The sequence below is a fragment of the Stomoxys calcitrans genome, chromosome 3 (assembly GCF_963082655.1).
Source record: "Stomoxys calcitrans chromosome 3, idStoCalc2.1, whole genome shotgun sequence".
Taxonomy (NCBI): Eukaryota; Metazoa; Arthropoda; class Insecta; order Diptera; family Muscidae; genus Stomoxys; species Stomoxys calcitrans.
Genome location: NC_081554.1, coordinates 23645314 through 23664926, shown reverse-complemented (window position 1 = coordinate 23664926; position 19613 = coordinate 23645314). Strand labels below are relative to the sequence as shown.

General features: G+C 40.1%; 1 protein-coding gene across 1 annotated transcript in view; it reads left to right on the top strand.

Annotated features, from left to right (window-relative positions):
* The window catches only part of LOC106089469 (cytoplasmic dynein 2 heavy chain 1), a 99684-nt gene that overhangs the window by 40243 nt on the left and 39828 nt on the right, over window positions 1-19613 (top strand). Inside the window, 2 exon segments of the mRNA XM_059364725.1 lie at window positions 9531-9840; window positions 9889-10540. Coding sequence (XP_059220708.1) covers window positions 9531-9840; window positions 9889-10540 — 962 coding nt within the window.

Here is a 19613-nt window from a genome sequence, read left to right as displayed (position 1 = left end):
AGAGTCTCAAACCCATAAAAACAGCTTGTATCGCCCGAATATGTTGAAATTTGAAACAGCAAAACGAGCAAAGTCGTCGGAGCGCTGTATCGGTACTCCAGATCTGCGGAAACTCTGGCATCCTCGTCGGCTCTGTGATCCAGACAGAAACCTGGATCAGTATCAGCGGTTGTTCAGACTCCTCTTCAACTCTGTAATCCAGACGGAGATCGGGATCATTACTCCGATCCTCCGGTGCGGCCGGCTCCGGGGGTGGGACCCGATTCAGAATTCGATTCTAACAACAGTGGTCTTGGATCGGGCTGCAAGTCCGGGGTCAGTCCGGTAACGGGACTCGCTTCAACGAACGAGAGAGAAACGGAAAGGGGCGTCTACGTACTTTCACGTGTCATAGATTAGGATGGGAATAGTGGCCGGCTTGTGCATAAAAAGAGTCAGCGGCGAAGGGAGTGGCCTGTATAAGCGCACTCGGGCAATATCAAATTACGTGGGCAATAGCGAGCGGTTGCCTACGGAGGAACATTACGGGTCAAGGTTAAGCGTGGCCTACGTAATCACACTCGATTTTGCGCTAGATTGAAGTTCACGACGACTCACGGTCACGCGTGCCCTGCGAAAGCACACAGGCGGGCAGTACGCTCTACGAAACGTTGCAGTTACGCATGGTCTGCATAACACACATGCGAGCTGTAGCGCGAGAATAATGGTAATGGCAAGTCACGGTTAGGTTTGTCCTGCGTAAGCACACACGAACGATTTCACGGGGATAACTGTAGACGACGTGTTACGGTTACACTTAGCACACATGTGGGCGTTAGAACTAAAATGAGGGTTTCCAATGGGTCGCAATCACGTGTGGCATGCTCACACACAATTAGTTGCGCGAATCGCGGGCAAGTGTGAGGTCTGCGCAGCCACCACAAGGCAAAACAGGGCGATAATGGGCTGTGATAAGTCACAGAGACGAGTGGCTACGCGCGCGTTCTGTACAGAGACTATGATTCTTGGGTATTTACAGTTATGTGCGGCCTGCTTAAGCATGCACGAACGCTTGAGTGAAGATAGTGGATGTGATGCGTCACGTCAAATCACGCGGGACCTGTGTAAGCACATATAAAGGCAAAGCAAGAATCCGGATTACTACGTGTTACGTGTGGCCTGCATAAGCACATATACATAAGCGGCAAAGCGTAAGAACGAACCACTGGTTTCACACAGCAAAAGATTACGACACTTAACAGTGATGAATGGCCTGCGTAAGTACCCACGAGCGGTCGAGGGAAGATAGTGGATGCTGTGCGTCACGTCACCTGCGTGACCTCCGTAAGCACTTATAACGGCAAAGCTAAGATTCGAATTATGAGGGCACTGCGTAAGCGGAGATCCGAACTATGGCGAGTTACGTACACTGACGTTAGCACGCACGGGTGGTTCCACGGAGCAAAAGATTGCCATACTTTACGGTAACGCAAGACCTGCTAAGTACATGCACAAGGATTTCTCGAAGAAAACGGATTTACGTTGTTATCCACTGCCTGCATAAGCACGCGGTGGCGGAACAGGCAAACGGGTGATCGACAATCACATAGGTCAGTGTAACCATTTTAGTGATTTCGGGGGGTCTCTGCAGCAAACCGTCTCGGTGCAAAGCGTGTTTTAGGTAATCGAGTGTGTCTGTATACACCACTCTGACTCACCTGCTTGACTAGCCTCTTTCGTCTGGTATTAAATTGAAACCAAATGAGAAGCCACCGTGGCGGCAGAGGTAACCATGTCCGCATATGGCGCCGAACACCTGGGTTCAAATCCCGGCGTAAACATCAGAAAAATTTTAAGCGGTTATCCCCTTACAAATGCTGGCTACGTTTGTAAGATATCCTGCCATGTTAAAACTGCTCTATCAGTTGGTGTCGCTATACGGCACGCCGTTTGGACTCGGCTTAAAAAAGGAGGCTCCTTATCAATGAGCTTAACATTTCATCGAACTGCACTCATTTATATGAGAGAAGTATCCCCTGTTACCTACTGGAATGTTCATGGGCAAATGGTATGCACAAAATTTGCACAATAACATGAATAAAATAATACCAGCCGGTAAAGGCCAGGGATGCGGAGTAGACCGGAGTTACAGTAAGACTCGGAGTCGACTATTGAGCCGGAGATTAGTTCGAAGTTGAGCACGCTTGCTCCGACTCCGTTTTAATACCCCGGCCCCGAGCTAGACTCCGCAGTCCTGTTACTGCCAAATTGCAGTCCTTTTCCTATCAGTGTACGACCTTATCTGCTTTGGCTTGCAACCATACTTCGGAACTATATAACAATATGCTAGAATCAGTACCTTGCACAAAGTAATTTTGGTCCATCAAAAGATGTCTTAATTCCTTAAACGCCTAATTAACCCAAAGTAGCATCTTGCCTTCTTTCTTTTGTGTACGGGACAAAAAGGCTCCAATCATGGGGCATTTGTTCTCCTAGCCGGAATTCACAGACTTACGAATATATCTTATCTTGTCGTCTCAGGACCTAAATATTTCAACAAGCAACCTATCGGCTCTTGCTGCATTGTTGTTCATCAGCCGGGCTACTATTGCACTGACATCATTCTGACCAAGCGGTATACATTTTATACCATCGATCAGTGATTGGTCCATGGTATCCTCTTAGACGCCACTATCGTAAACCAACAGCTGGGAAAACTGCTTTTGTATCTGGAGAAGGTTTCTGTATCTAAGTCATCGGTTTAATGTTAAATTCCTGGTAAAGTTTTCGGACTTTATTCTAACTGCCATAAGATGCCACCGTAGCGCAAAGGTAAGCATGTCCAATCCCGTCGAGAACATTAGAAACAAGTAAGAGCGTGCTAAGTTTTTTTTTAACTTCTGCACATCTTCTCGATTGGCTCACACTCATCTATTTCCTTTGCCTGATGCGTTGCTACTGATTACAGAGTTCCTCAGTATGTCGCATTCTAGGCCTCATTGGCATTACGGGACTCCTGGTCGAAGCATGGGTCTTTTAAAGAAGGCCTTGGATACCCAAGTACGGAATTTGTGGCACTTTTCATGCAGTGGGCAATGGTTTAACATTCCATCACTATGTCATCGGGACATGGATTTCTTTCATCAAGCAGTTGGGTCTGTCGAGTGGAGTATGTCTTTGCCATCTATTGCGTTAACAACTTTTCGACGTCCAGTGTATGATCATACGGTTCTAGCTACGCTAGTATGTCGCATTCTAGGCTTCATTGGCATTACGGGACTCTTGGTCGAAGCATGGGTTTTTTGAAGAAGGCCTTTGATACCCAAATACGGAATTTGTGGCACTTTCCAAGGAGTGGGCAATGGTTCAACATTCCACCACTACATCATCGGGACATGGATTTCTTTCATCGAACAGTTGGGTCTGTCGAGTGAAGTATGTCTTTGCCATCTATTGCGTTAACATCTTGTCGACGTCCAGTGTAAGATCATACGGTTCTAGCTACGCTAAGATGGGGCCGAATCGTTTCTATAACAAATCATTGAGCCGAATCGATGTTTGCTCTGCGGGGCAATTTTAGGTCTACATTCTGGATGAATTCCATCCAAAAGAAATTGGCTTTTATGCGGACTATGACCAGCCCCTCGCCACCGGAATAAAACTGGAGATAAAGTCTTTTAGTCCACGATTTTAATCCACAGCCAAGTTCATGTCTCATATCATTGCAGTTATAGTACAACATGTCACCTTTCGGTGCTGTTGTGATCCCTCTCAATCCTTAACTTTATTTTAATTGGCTATGGCGAAACATTGTCCCATTAGCCCAACTTAGAATAGAATCCCAAGCGCCTCGATCCTCTGCGCTCTTTCTCCCCTCTTAATCCATTACCAATTGAAACAAGTCAATGTTAAAATATATTTTCATCTGTTTCCCATTAAAATAACCTAAAATTTTATCACACAAAATTTACATACTCTACCAATATTTACCTTCATTATTTGTGACGAAGCTACATAAATTCCAACTTACCTTTATGAGCCTTTATTGGCCTGCATAACTTTCACTTTATCTTTTTTTTTATCTTGCTCTTCCATTATCATTTTGTTATTTTACTGCTTGTTGATGGTATCCTGTGAAAGGATTTTCGCTTTTATGTAACACGCATTTTACGGTCTTTAATTCAATGACCTTAAAGTCAACACGCATTTACAACCTTTATTGGCCGATTGCATTGTAAATCCAATGATTGCATTATTGATGAACAAAGACTGATTGTTTATCCGTTAAAAGGATAACCGTTTTTAATTTCTGACTTGTCATTGTTATCATTGTTCAAGCACTACTATAAATGCATTTCATCCAATACGTATGTAAATAACACACATACCAAAGCTAGGCAAACGAGTATATGAGACATTCAACTGTGAAGAAAGGCGATGTTTTTTCTTTAATACTTTTATAAACATTTTAGGTTATTTCTTAGCTCGCAGCATAGGAAAATTAAGAGGAGTACCAGAACTCACTGTGCCAAATTTTATCGAAATAGGATAAAAAATTCTTTTATTGACTCATTACACTATATCGGGAGATCGGTCTATATGGCAGCTATATCCAACTATGCTCCGATCTGGACCACATTTGACAGGAATGGCTAGGGGTCTACCAGAACGCACTATGCTACATTTCATCGAATTCGGGTAATAAATGAATATTTTATGGCCTCAATACCCTATATCGGGATATCGGGCGGTCACCCTATAAGGCAGCTATATCCAAATATAGACACTTCACAGAAATAGGTACGGGTCTACCAGAATTCACTGTGCCAAATTTCTTCGAAATGGTATGAACAATGACCAATTCATTGCCTCAAGATTTTAACTTAAATCCGATTTTATGAGATCAGAAGATCAGGTTTATATACAAACAAGTAAGAGCGTGCTAAGTTCGGCCGGGCCGAATCTTATATACCCTCCACCATTGATCGCATTTGTCGAGTTCTATGCGCGGTATCTCTTTTTAGACAAACATAGAATATTGAATAAGAACTGTTATCCTATTGGAGCTATATCAAGTTATAGTCCGATTCGGACCATAATTGAAAGCTGATTGACATTGTAGAAGTCATTGTGTAATATTTCAGTTCATTCGGATAAGAATTGCGCCTTGTAGGGGCTCAAGAAGCAAAATCGAGAGATAGGTTTATATGGAAGCTGTATCAAGCTATTGATCGATTCAGACCATACAAGACACATATGTTGAAGGTCATGAGAGAAGCCCTTGTACGAAATTCCAGCCAAATCGGATGAGAATTGCGCCCTCTAGAGGTTCAAGAAGTCAAGATCCCAGATCGGTTTATATGGCAGCTATATCAGGTTCTATATCGATTTACGCCATACCTAGCACAGTTATTGGAAGTCATAACAAAACACCTCATGCAAAATTTCAGCCAAATCGGATGAGAATTGCGCCCTCAATTGGCTCAAGAAGTCAAGATCCAAGATCGGTTTATATGACAGCTATACCAGATTATGAACCGATTTGAACCATACTTGGCACAATTGTTGGATATCATAACAAAACACGTCGTGCAAAATTTCATTCCAATCGGATAAGATTTGCGCCTTCTAGAGGTTCAAGAAGTCAAGACCCAAGATCGGTTTATATGACAGCTATACGAGATTATGAACCGATTTAAACCATACTTGGCACAATTGTTGGAAATCATAGCACAATACGTCATGCAAAATTTCATTCCAATCGGATAAGAATTGCGCACTCTAGAGGCTCAAGAAGTCAAGACCCAAGATCGGTTTTTATGGCAGCTACACCAGGTTTTGAACCGATTTGAACCATACTTGGCACAGTTGTTGGATATCGTAACAAAATACGTCGTGCAAAATTTCATTCAAATCGGATAAGAATTGCGTACTCTAGAGGCTCAAGAAGTCAAGACCCAAGATCAGTTTATATGGCAGCTATATCAGGTTATATACCGATTTAAACCATACTTGGCACAATTGTTGGATATCATAGCAAAATACGTCGTGCAAAATTTCATTCCAATCGGATAAGATTTGCGTCTTCTAGAGGTTCAAGAAGTCAAGACCCAAGATCGGTTTATATGGCAGCTATATCAAACCATGGACCGATATGGCCCATTTACAATACCAACCGACCTACACTAATAGGAAGTATTTGTGCAAAATTTCAAGCGGCTAGCTCTACTCCTTCGGAAGTTAGCGTGCTTTCGACAGACAGACGGACGGACGGACGGACATGGCTAGATCGACATAAAATTTCGCGACGATCAAGAATATATATTCTTTATGGGGTCTCAGACGAATATTTCGAGTAGTTACAAACAGAATGGCGAAATTAGTATACCCCCCATCTTATGGTGGAGGGTATAAAAATACGAAATCATCAAAAATTGTTTGTAAAATCTTTTTATACCCAAAATATCTGCAAAATTATAAATACCCAAGCGTTGTGTATTTACCCGGTAGTAACTCATCTCTATACATTTCATCTTCATTGTATTTGCGTCCAACCCTCCGCTTCCACAAGCTACGCCACTGCCTCTAATTCAGTACTTGTTCGGCGTATTTCATCGTCTCCCGTCTCCCAGTTTCTCTCGTTCTCCATCATCCTCTGGACTATTGTTTCCGGCAAAACGTCACCAAACGCTGTTTCCACTTCCTTGCATCTTTCGACACAACGCTAGCAGTGGAAGAAGGTATGCTCTACATCGTCTGAAACTTCTTGCACCTCATAAATGCACAAGCAAGTAAAGGGTGATTTTTTAGCTGTTATCTTTTTGACAACACTGGTTTAAACAGCTCACGCACGTTTCGTGTTTTGTTTCATAGTCAAACATCATCTGAGTGCTGTGTTAAGAAAGTTCATCGCGCGCTTTTCCCATTGAGCGACGAAGCTCATTTTTGGCTCAATGCGTACGTTAATAAGCAGAATTGTCGATTTGGAGTGAAGATCAGCCAAAAGCATTCCAAGAGCTACAAATCCATCCTGAAAATGTTTGGTGCGGTTTATGGGCTGGTGGCATCACTGGACCGTACTTCTTCAGAGATAATGCGAATTGTAACGTAGATAATGCGAATTGTAACGTAGATAATGCGAATTGTAATTGTAACTGTGAATGGTGAGCGCTATCATGAGATGATATCAAACTTTTTTTGCCCAAAATGCAAGAGCTTGTCTTGCATGACATGTGGCTTCAACTGGACGGTGCCACATGACACAAAGCACGCGTAAATATGGACTTATTGATAGGCAAATTCGGTGAACATGTTATTGTATGTTCGGAACCGGTCAATTGGGCGCTTAGACCGTGCGATTTAATGCTTTTAGACTATTTTTTGTTGGGCTATGTTAAAGCTCATGTCTATACAGACAAGCCCGCTTCAATTGATGCATTGGAAGATAACATTACAGCATTTATTCATGATTAACCGGTCGAAATATTGGAAAGAGTATGCCCAAATTAGACTAAGCGGATGGACCATTTGAGGCGCAGCCACGGTCAACTTTTGCGTGAATAATTTTCAAACATTCGAATTATATGGACCGCACTATCGAGTCAAATAAAGATTTCATGCATTTTTCTGAATTTTATGTGGATTTCTTTTTTGAAAAACTTTGCTATAACTCTTAAAAAGTCACCCTTTAGATAATTTGTCCATCTAAATAACCTTCGCTTGTTAACATCTGTGTAACATAAAAGTTAACGTCGCTGTGTTTCCTATCTCTCCACATTCGCACACCGGATATTAGACGTTGCAACCACCTGCTAGCGTTCTCATTCGTAGTTTTCCCTCGTATGGCTCGTGTATGGTCCGTTTGAATCTTACATTCACTCTCTCGCCCTTGAGGGTTGCTCCTCGCGGTGTAGGGCATGGCCCGCTTCATGCCCTTTAGGTCTATGGAAACCAGTCCGGCTATTATGAGGGCTGCAGACTCCGCCACTGTTCGATGTGATGCTATAAACCTAAGAGCGAGCTGTCATAACGCTGGTTAACGAAATAGGTGACGTCGCCGTGTTTACTAACTCTCCACTCACGTATATCGGGGATAAGACGTTGCCTCCATCTGCTCGGAGGCCACCGCAGCGCATAGGTTAGCATTTCCGCCTATGACGCTGAATGCGTGGGTTCGAATCCTGGCAAGACCATCAGAAAACATTTTCAGCGGTGGTTTTCCCCTCCTAATGAGGTACTATGTCATGTAAAACTTGTCTCCAAAGACATCCTTCTTCAATTTGGCTCAGATCCTTCTTCAATTTGGCCCAGATCGGTCCAGATTTGGATATAGCAGCCATATAAACCGATCCGCCGATTTAGGGTCTTAGGCCCATAAAAGCCACATTTATTTTCCGATTTTGCTGAAAATTGGGACAGTGAGTTGCGAGTGGCTACTCTATATCCCTCTTCAATTTGGCATAGATCGGTCTAGATTTGGATATAGCTGCGATATAGAGCGATCTCTCGATTTAAGGTTTTGGGCCCATAAAAGGCGCATTTATTGTCCGATGTCGCCGAAATTTGGAACAGTGAACTGTGTAAGGCTTTTCGACATCCGTGTCATATATGATTTAGATATGGAGTCTAAGGTATGCATTTTTCGCCGGAAAGGTGAAAAAGGTAAAAGGCGTCTTTATTGTCCGATATCGCCGAACTTTGGGACAGTGAGTTACATTAAGCCCCTCGACATACTTCTGCAATATGGCACAGATCGGTCCAGATTTGGATATAGCTGTCATATAGACCAATCTCTCGATTTAAGGTTATGGGCCCCTAAAAGGCGCATTTATTGTCCGATGTCGCCGAAATTTGGAACAGTGAGTTAAGTTAAGGCCCTCGACATATTTCTGCAATTCGGCCTAGTTTGATAAAGATTGCCATATAGCTGTCATATAGACCGATCTCTCGATTTAAGGTTTTGGGCCCATAAAAGGCGCATTTATTGTCCGATGTCGCCGAAATTTGGAACAGTGAACTGTGTAAGGCTTTTCGACATCCGTGTCATATATGATTCAGATATGGGGTCTAAGGTATGCATTTTTCGCCGGAAAGGTGAAAAAGGTGTTACTTAAAGCCTTGTTACTTTTCTGAAATTCATATCTTAATGAAAATTTATATGAAACTGAAATCTTGACAAAAATGCCAAATTTTGAGAAAATTTTCCAAATTTTAAATTTATAGAAAAATTTTCCAATTACCAAATTTTAACAAAATTTTCTGGAAATATCAAATGTTGACGATATATTCCAGGAAAGACAAATTTTAACGAAATTTTCTGAGAAAATCAAAATTGTAATAAGTTTTTCTTTAAAATCATAAAATTTCAAAAAAAATTTCTATGAAATCAACATTCATCAAACTTTCTATGAAATGTCTCATATCTAGATCCCTCTGGTCTTACCAACATGCCAATCATTTGCCTATGTGTTAATGCTGTTGCTTTGATTGTTTTTTTTTTTTTTTGTCCACTGACTCTTCCTCTCTGTTCTTCTCTGCTTGCTGCTGCACAGATTAAACTCAATCATCATTGTGGTATATTTGTAACACTTAATCCGGCTGGCACTGAGTATGGAGGACGTCAGAAATTACCCGGCAATATACAGGCACTGTTTCGGCCAATTGTCATGCAACAGCCGGAACCGGGTGAAATTGCACGTGTCATGCTGTTTGTGGAGGGATTTAAGCAGCCAACTGAAATTGCCGAGCGAGTTGTGGAACTTTTCGATATGTGTGCAAAGATATTGACGCAACAACGCCACTATGATTGGGGCTTGAGAGAATTGAAAACAATTTTGTTAGCCTGTGGTGAGGGTTTGAGGAGTCTGGCATCCAACTCTACATCAAAACAGGAACTTGATGATGACATAGCCAACATAGACCACCACCACCCCCACGGCGTTAGTGAAGAAGGTGCTGATGGAGATTTTAATAAAATGGAAATGTCCGTGGTGGTGCAATGTTTACGCAGCTCCACCATGTCCAAGTTGGCCCTACACGATGTCACACGCTTCGATATGTTGCTGCACAACGTATTCCCGGAGATTGCCAATGCCACCACCCACAAATCACCTCTGCTGCATACCATTAGAGAGGCCTTTGGATCGCTGGGTTTGTGTTTTAATGAAATGCAAATGATTAAATGTCTCCAACTCCATGAACAGCTACAGAAACGCATGGGTGTTGTGGTGATGGGCCCACCGGGCTGCGGCAAATCCACTATTATTAGTGTATTACGTCAGGCTTTGATTGCACAAACATCAAAGTCATCATCGGAGCACCATCAACACCCGCAGCCACAACAGCAAATACGCATTCACACCATCAGCCCCAAGTCGATGAGTCGCATACAGCTGCTGGGGCGCCTTGATCCTGACACCCGTCAATGGCTCGATGGCGTTTTGACACACACCGCTGTCGTTGTGAACGCTGAACCCCAACACATACGCTCTTGGATTGTATGCGATGGCAGCATTGATCCGGAATGGATTGAGGCTCTCAATTCCGTATTGGATGACAACAAGTGAGTACTGTGTGAATAAGGAGGACAAAGGAAGTCATTGTCCCAGTTTAACCTAATAATGAGAATGATGTTGTATGAGTGTGTATATGAGAATGATGTTAGAGTGTGTGTGTATGAGTGAAAGGTTACTTGGTTATTTTCATAAGCATTCTAAAAGGATTCGTTATGATATAAGAAGGATAATAGAAAAAACAAGGAAGTTGGGAATTTGTATATCCTTCAACTATTAAAGGACATCCAAGGAATGTGAAAAGAAAAGATAAACTTAAATCAGCGCAAAAGATGATAAAAATCATATATCATAAAGGTAATGCCCACCTACGTAAAGACTGATCTGCCGATTTCAGGTCTTAAGCCCTTTAAATCCACATTTATTATCCGATTTCATTGAAAATTGGGACAGTGAATCGTGTTAAGCCTCTCGACATCCTTATTCAATCCGGCTCAGATCGGTCCATATTTGGATATAGCTGCTATATAGACCAATCTCTCGATTAAAGGTCTTGGGCCCATAAAAGGCGCACTTATTGTCCGATTTCGCTTAAATTTCGGACATTAAATTATGTCATGCCCCTCAAAATCCTTGTTTGATTTGGCCAAGATCGATCCAGATTTGGAAATATTTGCTATATAGACCGATCTGTCGATAAAGGGTCTGAAGCCCATAAAAGATTTATTTATTGCCTCAATTCGCTGAAATTTGAAACAGTTCGTTGTTTTCAGCCTCCCGACATCTGATCTAAATATGGTTCAGATCGGACTATAATTTGGATATAACTGCCATATAGACCGATCTGCCGAAAAGGGTCTGAAGCCCATAAAAGCTTTATTTATTACACGATTTCGTTGAAATTTTAAACAGTGAGTTATTTTAAGCCTTCCGACACTCGACCCAAATATGGTTCAGATTTGACTATATTTAGATATAGCTGATATATAGCCCGATATGCCGATTAAGGGTCTGAGCCCATAAACGCTGCATTTATTACCCGATTTCGCTGAAATTTAAAACAGTGAGTTATTTTTCGCCTCCCGACATCCGACCTGAGTATGGTTCAGATTGAACTATATTTAGATATAGCTGTCATATAGACCGTTATACCGATTAAGAGTCTGAAGCCCATAAAAGCTTTAAAATAGTGAGTTGTTTTAAGCCTCCCGACATCCGACCCAAGTATGAATCAAATCAAACTATATAGATATAGCTGTCATATAGACCGATCTTCTAATTAAGCGTCTTAATCCCACAAAAAACAGATTTCTTGCCAAATTTCGATGAAATTGTTACTTGTATATGAGTTCTCGGGACCTGAATAAAAATGATGGAGACCAGCCCCTATTTAGATATAACTATGGTTATAGTAGCGTAGTTATAATAAAGTAGGATGGTTATTATATCCTTGGTGGTGGGTATTCAAAGTTCGGCGCAGCCGTACCGCAATGAATGAAATGCGCCCTTTATGGGGTCAAGACTTAAAATCGATATATCGGTCTATATGGCGGCTATATCCAAATCTGGACCGATTTGGGTAAAGTTGCAGAAAAATGTCGAGAGGCCTAACACAACTCACTGTCCCAAATTTCGGCGAAATCGGACAATAAATGCGCCTCTTATGGCCCCAAAACCTTAAATCGAGAGATCGGTCTATGTGGCAGCTATATCCAAATTTGAAACGATCTGAGCCAAATTGAAGAAGAATGTCGAAGGGGCTAACACAACTCGGTGTCGCAAATTTCGGCGACATCGGACAATAAATGCGCCTTTTTTGGGCCCAAAAGATTAAAACAAGAGATCGGCTATATGCAAATCTTGATCGATCTAGGCCAAATTGCAGAAATATGTCGAGAGTCTTAACTTAATTCACTGTCCCAAATTTCGGCGACATTGGACAATAAATGCACCTTTTATAGGCCAAAAACCTTAAATCGAGAGATCGGTCTGTATTATGGTAGCTATATGCAAATCTTGATCGATCTAGGCCAAATTGCAGGAATATGTCGAGAGGCTTAAAATAACTCACTGTCCCAAAATTCGGCGATATCGGACTATAAATGCGCCTTTTATAGGCCCCAAAACCTTAAATCGAGAGATCGGTGTATATGGCAGTATGTCGAGGGGCTTAACTTAACTTATTGTCCCAAATTTCAGCAAAATCGGATAATAAATAATGCTTTTATGGGCCTAAGTCCCTAAATCGGCGGACCCTAAATCGGCGGATCGATCTATATGGCGGCTATATCCAAATCGGGACCGATCTGGCCCAAATTGATGAAAGATTTCAAATGGGCCTAACACAACTCACTGTCCCAAATTTCAGCAAAATCGGATAATAAATATGGCTTTTATGGGCCTAAGACCCTAAATCGGTGGATCGGTCTATATGGGGGCTATATCAAGATATTGTCCGATATACCCCATCTTCGAACTTAACCTGCTTATGGACCAAAAAAGAAACTGTGCAAAGTTTCAGCTCAATATGTCTATTTTTTAAGACTGTAGCGTGATTTCAACGGACGGACATGGCTAGATCGTCTAAGTTTTTTGCGCTGATCAAGAATAAATTGAGTTGCCCAAAAAGTAATTGCGTATTTTTTAAAAGGAAGTAAATGCATTTTTAATAAAACTTAGAATGTACTCAAATCATATATTCTTTTTTTTACACTCTTTTTCTAAAGCAAGCTAACAGCTGATAACTGACAGAAGAAGGAATGCAATTACAGAGTCACAAGCTGTGAAAAAATTTGTCAAAGCCGACTATATAAAAAATCCGCAATTACTTTTTGGGCAACCCAATATATACTTTATAGGGTCGGAAATGGATATTTCAATTCAAAGGCATGACAAAATGAATATACCTCATCCTTAGGTGGTGGGTATAAAAATGCAGATGTTTCGCATTTTTGGAGCATTTTTTTCGACCTATCGACACAAGCCTTTTTTAAGCGATTGACAATTTGTGTGGGATCCAATGCGAACAAATTTTTTTTGACAAATGTTCATGCAATATTGAATGTATGCTGGTGCCACCAATGACTAAGGTTGTCTCAATCTCACGATATCTTACAATATCAGTTGGCGCACAACATCAATGGTTTTCGGAAATTCATCTTGAAGAGAACTACAACCTCGGTTGAATACACCTTAGCATCGATAAACACTGGTCCTTGACGGATCTTCATGCCCAAAAATTGAATTAAGTTCATCGATGCACTGTTGTTGAGTTAATCCACGTCGAAAGTTGTAAAAAATAATCGTACGAAAATGTTTACGATTTCATTCCATTTTTTGGGCGAGATAAACCTTTGAAGTTACTGTAAACAATGCAAATAGCAGTCGTATGTCAAAACCTTCTGAGTACGTGTAAGCTCAAAAATTTCAAGCTTTACGATAGAGCTGTCAGTTGGCAGATTGCTACACAAGGGTTGTCCAATCCCGAAATATAAAAGGCAACCCTCGTAGGCCAATCTCCCGATTTAAGGTCTTGGTTCAATAAAGGACGCATTTATTGTCCGATTTCGCTGAAATTTGCACAGTGAGCCATATTAAGCTCTGCAATATCCGTGCCCTATATGGCTCAGATCGATCTATATTTGGATATAGCTGCCACACACATATACCGTAAAAGGTAAATTTTTTAACAGCCTAATAATCATTAGGAGCATAAACACTATTGGGTTGCCCAAAAAGTAATTGCGGATTTTTCATGTAGTCGGCGTTGACAAATTTTTTCACAGCTTGTGACTCTGTAATTGCATTCTTTCTTCTGTCAGTTATCAGCTGTTAATTTTAGCTTGCTTTAGAAAAAAAGTGTAAAACAAGTAAAAGCGTGCTAAGTTCGGCCGGGCCGAATCGTATATACCCTCTACCATGGATCGCATTTGTCGAGTTCTTTTCCCGGCATCTCTTCTTAGGCAAAAAAAGGATATAAGAAAAGATTTGCTCTGCTATTAGAGCGATATCAAGATATGGTCCGGTTTGGACCACAATTAAATTATATGTTGGAGACCTGTGTAAAATGTCAGCCAATTCGAATAAGAATTGCGCCCTTTGTGGGCTCAAGAAGTAAAATAGAGAGATCGATTTATATGGGAGCTGTATCGGCCTATAGACCAATTCAGACCATAATAAACACGTATGTTAATGGTCATGAGAGAATCCGTCGTACAAAATTTCAGGCATATCGGATAATAATTGCGACCTCTAGAGGCTCAAGAAGTCAAGATCCCAGATCGGTTTATATGGCAGCTATATCAGGTTATGAACCGACTTGTACTTTATTTGACATAGTTGTTGAAAGTAACAATAAAAAACATCTTGCGAAATTTCAGCCAAATCGGATAGAAATTGAGCATTCTAGAAGCTGAAGAAGTTAAGACCCAAGATCGGTTTATATGACAGCTATTTAAGGTTATGGACCGATTTGAACCATACTTGGTACAGTTGTTGGATATCATAACAAAATACTACGTGCCAAAATTCATTCAAATCGGATAGGAATTGCGCCCTCTAGAGGCTCAAGAAGTCAAGACCCAAGATCGGTTTATATTTTAGCTATATCAGGTTATGAACCGAATTGAACCATACTTGGCACAGTTGTTGGATATAATAACAAAACTCTTCGTGCAAAATTTCATTCCAATCGGATAAGAATTGCGCACTCTAGAGGCTCAAGAAGTCAAGACCCAAGATCGGTTTATATGGCAGCTATATCAGGTTATAAACCGATTTGAATAATACTTGGCACAGTTCTTGGATATCATAACAAAACACGTCGTGCAAAATTTCATCCCAATCGGATAAGAATTGCGCACTCTAGAGGCTCAAGAAATCAAGACCCAAGATCGGTTTATATGGCAGCTATATCAAAACATGGACCGATATGGCCCATTTACAATACCAACCGACCTACACTAATAAGAAGTATTTGGGCAAAATTTCATGCGGCTAGCTTTACTCCTTCGGAAGTTAGCGTGCTTTCGACAGACAGACGGACATGGCTAGATCGACATAAAATTTCACGACGATCAAGAATATATATACTTTATGGGGTCTCAGACGAATATTTCGAGTAGTTACAATCAGAATGACGAAATTAGTATACCCCCCATCTTATGGTGGAGGGTATAAAAAATATATTTGATTAAAGTTCATTCTAAGTTTTATTAAAAATGCATTTAATTTCTTTTAGAAAATCCGCAATTACTTTTTGGGCAACCCAATACAAATACCCTATACCCATCACATCATCTAAAAATTAAAATAAAACACACATTTTTTTCCAAAAAAAAAAGATGTATTTGTTGTTTGCATAAATTCGTAATAATCATTTAATATTTTTTTGCTTTGAAAATCATTCCACACAAGGTAATAAACGCTAATATTTACTCATTTTGCAAATAATATTCGATACATATTTTGTTTTGTGATTTTATATATTTCTTTTTTATTTACCAAATATGGGTACCATACAAATGTGTGTTGCGTGTGTGTGTGTGTGTTTGCGACCCATACCACAAAATTATAAATTATATTTTTTTTTATATTTATTTATTAATCTTGTATATTCACACAATATTGAAACACGTACATCGTCACCATCAATACCATCATCGTACAATACAATATTCATATTCAACATATGTTAATTATTTTTTTTTTTTTTTGCTTTTAAAAACTATTACAATTCGTTTGCATTTGTTTTTAAGGGCCACATGGCCCTGTTTGAATTTTGTAAAAAAAATGAATACCAAATATGTAATTGTGTTACACTTAGCATAGAATTTAATTACTAAAGCATTTAAATCTTACAAAACTATGTGGATAGACACAAAGGGGCGGGGTGTGACGGCAAAGACAATTTTAGGATTTGGGATGCATGGGATCATATTAAAACTGAAAATAGAAACAATACAACTGCCGCATAGAATTTATGCATGTTTAAAATAAATGAACATTAAAACAAATGCATATATTATTGTGCAATTACATGACAAGCCCCCACAAGTCATTAATTTTACGAATGATTGCAATGAAACGCCTAGGAAGGTTGTTGCTTGGGTGGCGTTACTGCTCACAAGAGATGAAAAGTAGGTGAAATGGGTAGGGGATAAATACCACAACAATTTGCGAAAATCACTTAAATCATTTTGAAATATTTAATGTTGTATATGAAGGGTAGGTATGGTCTTGGCGAAAGGACAAATTAAAACACATTATAAATCAAATGATAAAACATTGTGCATAAAAACTACACGCGATACATTTTAAATGGTCATGATAAAGCTTAAAAACGATAAATCTAAAATGAAAATAATTATATTAAAAATTTTTATATATACTATATGCATATATATATGTAGTAAGAAAATAGGCATTTTGGGACATTCAACATCACAAAGGGTGTCCTGTCTAGAAAGAGAAGAAGAAAAAAAGGAGAAAAATAAAAAAATACAAAGTTGTGTGAATTATTACAAAACAAGTAAAAAGGCGTTAAGTTCGGCCGGGCCGAACTTTGGATACCCACCACCTTGGGTACATGTGTAAACCACCTTTCATCAAAATCCAGTGAAAACTGCATACCTTGTGACCCATAGCATTTATATCGAAATATTGGTTGCCCAAAAGTAATTGCGGATTTTTTAAAAGAAAGTAAATGCATTTTTAATAAAACTCAGAATGAACTTTAATCAAATATACTTTTTTACACTTTTTTCTAAATCAAGCTAAAAGTAACAGCTGATAACTGACAGAAGAAAGAATGCAATTACAGAGTCACAAGTTGTGAAAAATTTGTCAACGCCGACTATATGAAAAATCCGCAATTACTTTTTGGGCAACCCAATATGATCCGATTTGGACCAAATACAAATCATTGTTCAATTATGTATAACAAAATATTGCTCTTTTTAGTAGCTATATCTAAAAATAAACCGATCTGAACCATATACAACATGGATGTCGAAAAGCCTAACATAAGTCAATGTGTAAAATCCAAGACTTTAAATCGAGAAATCGATCTATATGGCAGCTATATCCAAATCTTGATCGATCTAGACCAAATTGCAGAAATATGTGGAGGCGGTTAACTTAACTCTCCGTCCCGAATTTCGGCATCATCGGACAATAAATGTGGCTTTTATGGGCCCAAAATATTATCCCGAGATCGGTCTATATGGCAGCTATATCCAAATCTTGATCGATCTGAGTGAAATTGAAGAACACAACTCACTGTCCCAAATTGCGGCGACATCAGACAAAAAATGCGCTTTTTCTGGCCCCAAAACCGAGAGATCGGTCTATATGGCAGCTATATCCAAATCTGGACCGATCTGTTCCATAATGCAGAACTATGTCAAGGGGTTTAACCTAACTCAATGTCCCAAATTTCGACAACATCGGACAATAAGTGCGCCTTTTATGGGCCTAAGACCCTAAATCGGAGGATCGGTCTATATGACAGCTATATCCAAATCTGGACCGATCTGAGCCAAATTGAAGAAGGATGTCGAAGGGACAAATATAACTCACTGATCCAAATTTCAGCAAAATCGGATAATAAATGTGGCTTTTATGGGCCTAAGACCACAAATCGGAGAATGGTTCTATATGGCAGCTATATCCAAATCTGGAACGATCTGGACGAAGGATGTCGAGGAACCTAACATAACTCACTGTCCCAAATTTCAGCAAAATCGCATAATAAATGTTGCTTTTATGGGCTTAAAGGCCAAGATGAGGATCGGTCTATATGGCAGCTATATCAAAATCTGAACCGATCTTGGCCAAATTGACGAAGGATGTCGAAGGGTCAAATATAACTCACTGTCCCAAATTTCAGCAAAATCGGATAATAAATGCGCCTTTTATGGGCCTAAAGGCCAAAGCGGAGGATCGGTCTATATGGCAGCTATATCAAAATAAGAACCGATCTTAGCCAAATTGACGAAGGATGCCTAACACAACTCACTGTCCCAATTTTCAGCCAATTCGGATAATAAATGTGGCTTTTATGGGCCAAAGACCCTAAATCGGCGGATCGGTCTATATGGGGGCTATATCAAGATATAGTCCAATATAGCCCATCTCCAAACTTAACCTGCTTATGGACAAAAAAAAGAATCTGTGCGAAGTTTCCGCTTAATATCTCTATTTTTGAAGACTGTAGCGTGATTTCAACAGACAGACGGACGGACATGTCTAGATCGTCTTAGATGTTTACGCTGATCAAGAATATATATAATTTATAGGGTCGGAAATGGATATTTCGATGTGTTGCAAACGGAATGACAAAATGAATATACCCCCATCCTTCGGTGGTGGGTATAACAAGTAAAAGTGTGCTAAGTTCGGTCAGGCCGAATCTTGAGAACCCACCACCATGGATTCTGTTAAAAATTTATACCAACCAAATTAAGTTGATGAGCATAATCTCATTCTACATATCAAACTTCTGTCAAACCAGCAAAAATTAAAGCTTCTAGGAACCGGACAAGGAGATCGAGAGACCGGTTTACATGGGAGATATTTTAGATTATAGAGTGATTTGGACCTGATTTGGCACAGTTGTTGGAAGTCGTTACAGAACACCGCAAATCAGATAAAAATTGCGGCTTCCAGCGGCTCAAGAAGTCAAATAGGGAGATCGGTTTATATGGGAGCTATATTAGGTTATAGACCGATTGGGACCGTACTTGAAAAAGTTATTGAAAGTCGTAACGGAACACCACATGCAAAATTTCAGCCAAATCGGACAAAAATTGAGGCGAGTAAGGCTTAAGAAGTCAAATCGGATGATGGGTTTATATGGGAGCTATATTAGGTTATAGACCGATTTGGACCGTACTTCACAAAGTTATTAAAAGTTGTAATGGAACACCACATTTCAGCCAAATCGGATACAAATTGTGGCTTGTAAGGGCTCAAGAAGTCAAATCGGGCGATAGGTTTATATGGGAGCTATATCAGGTTATAGACCGATTAGGAAAGTACTTACGGCGCAGTTGTTGGAAGTCATAACAGACGCTCCCCCTTACCCTTATTTTCAGCAACGCGAGATCTCGAAGATGGCTGGTG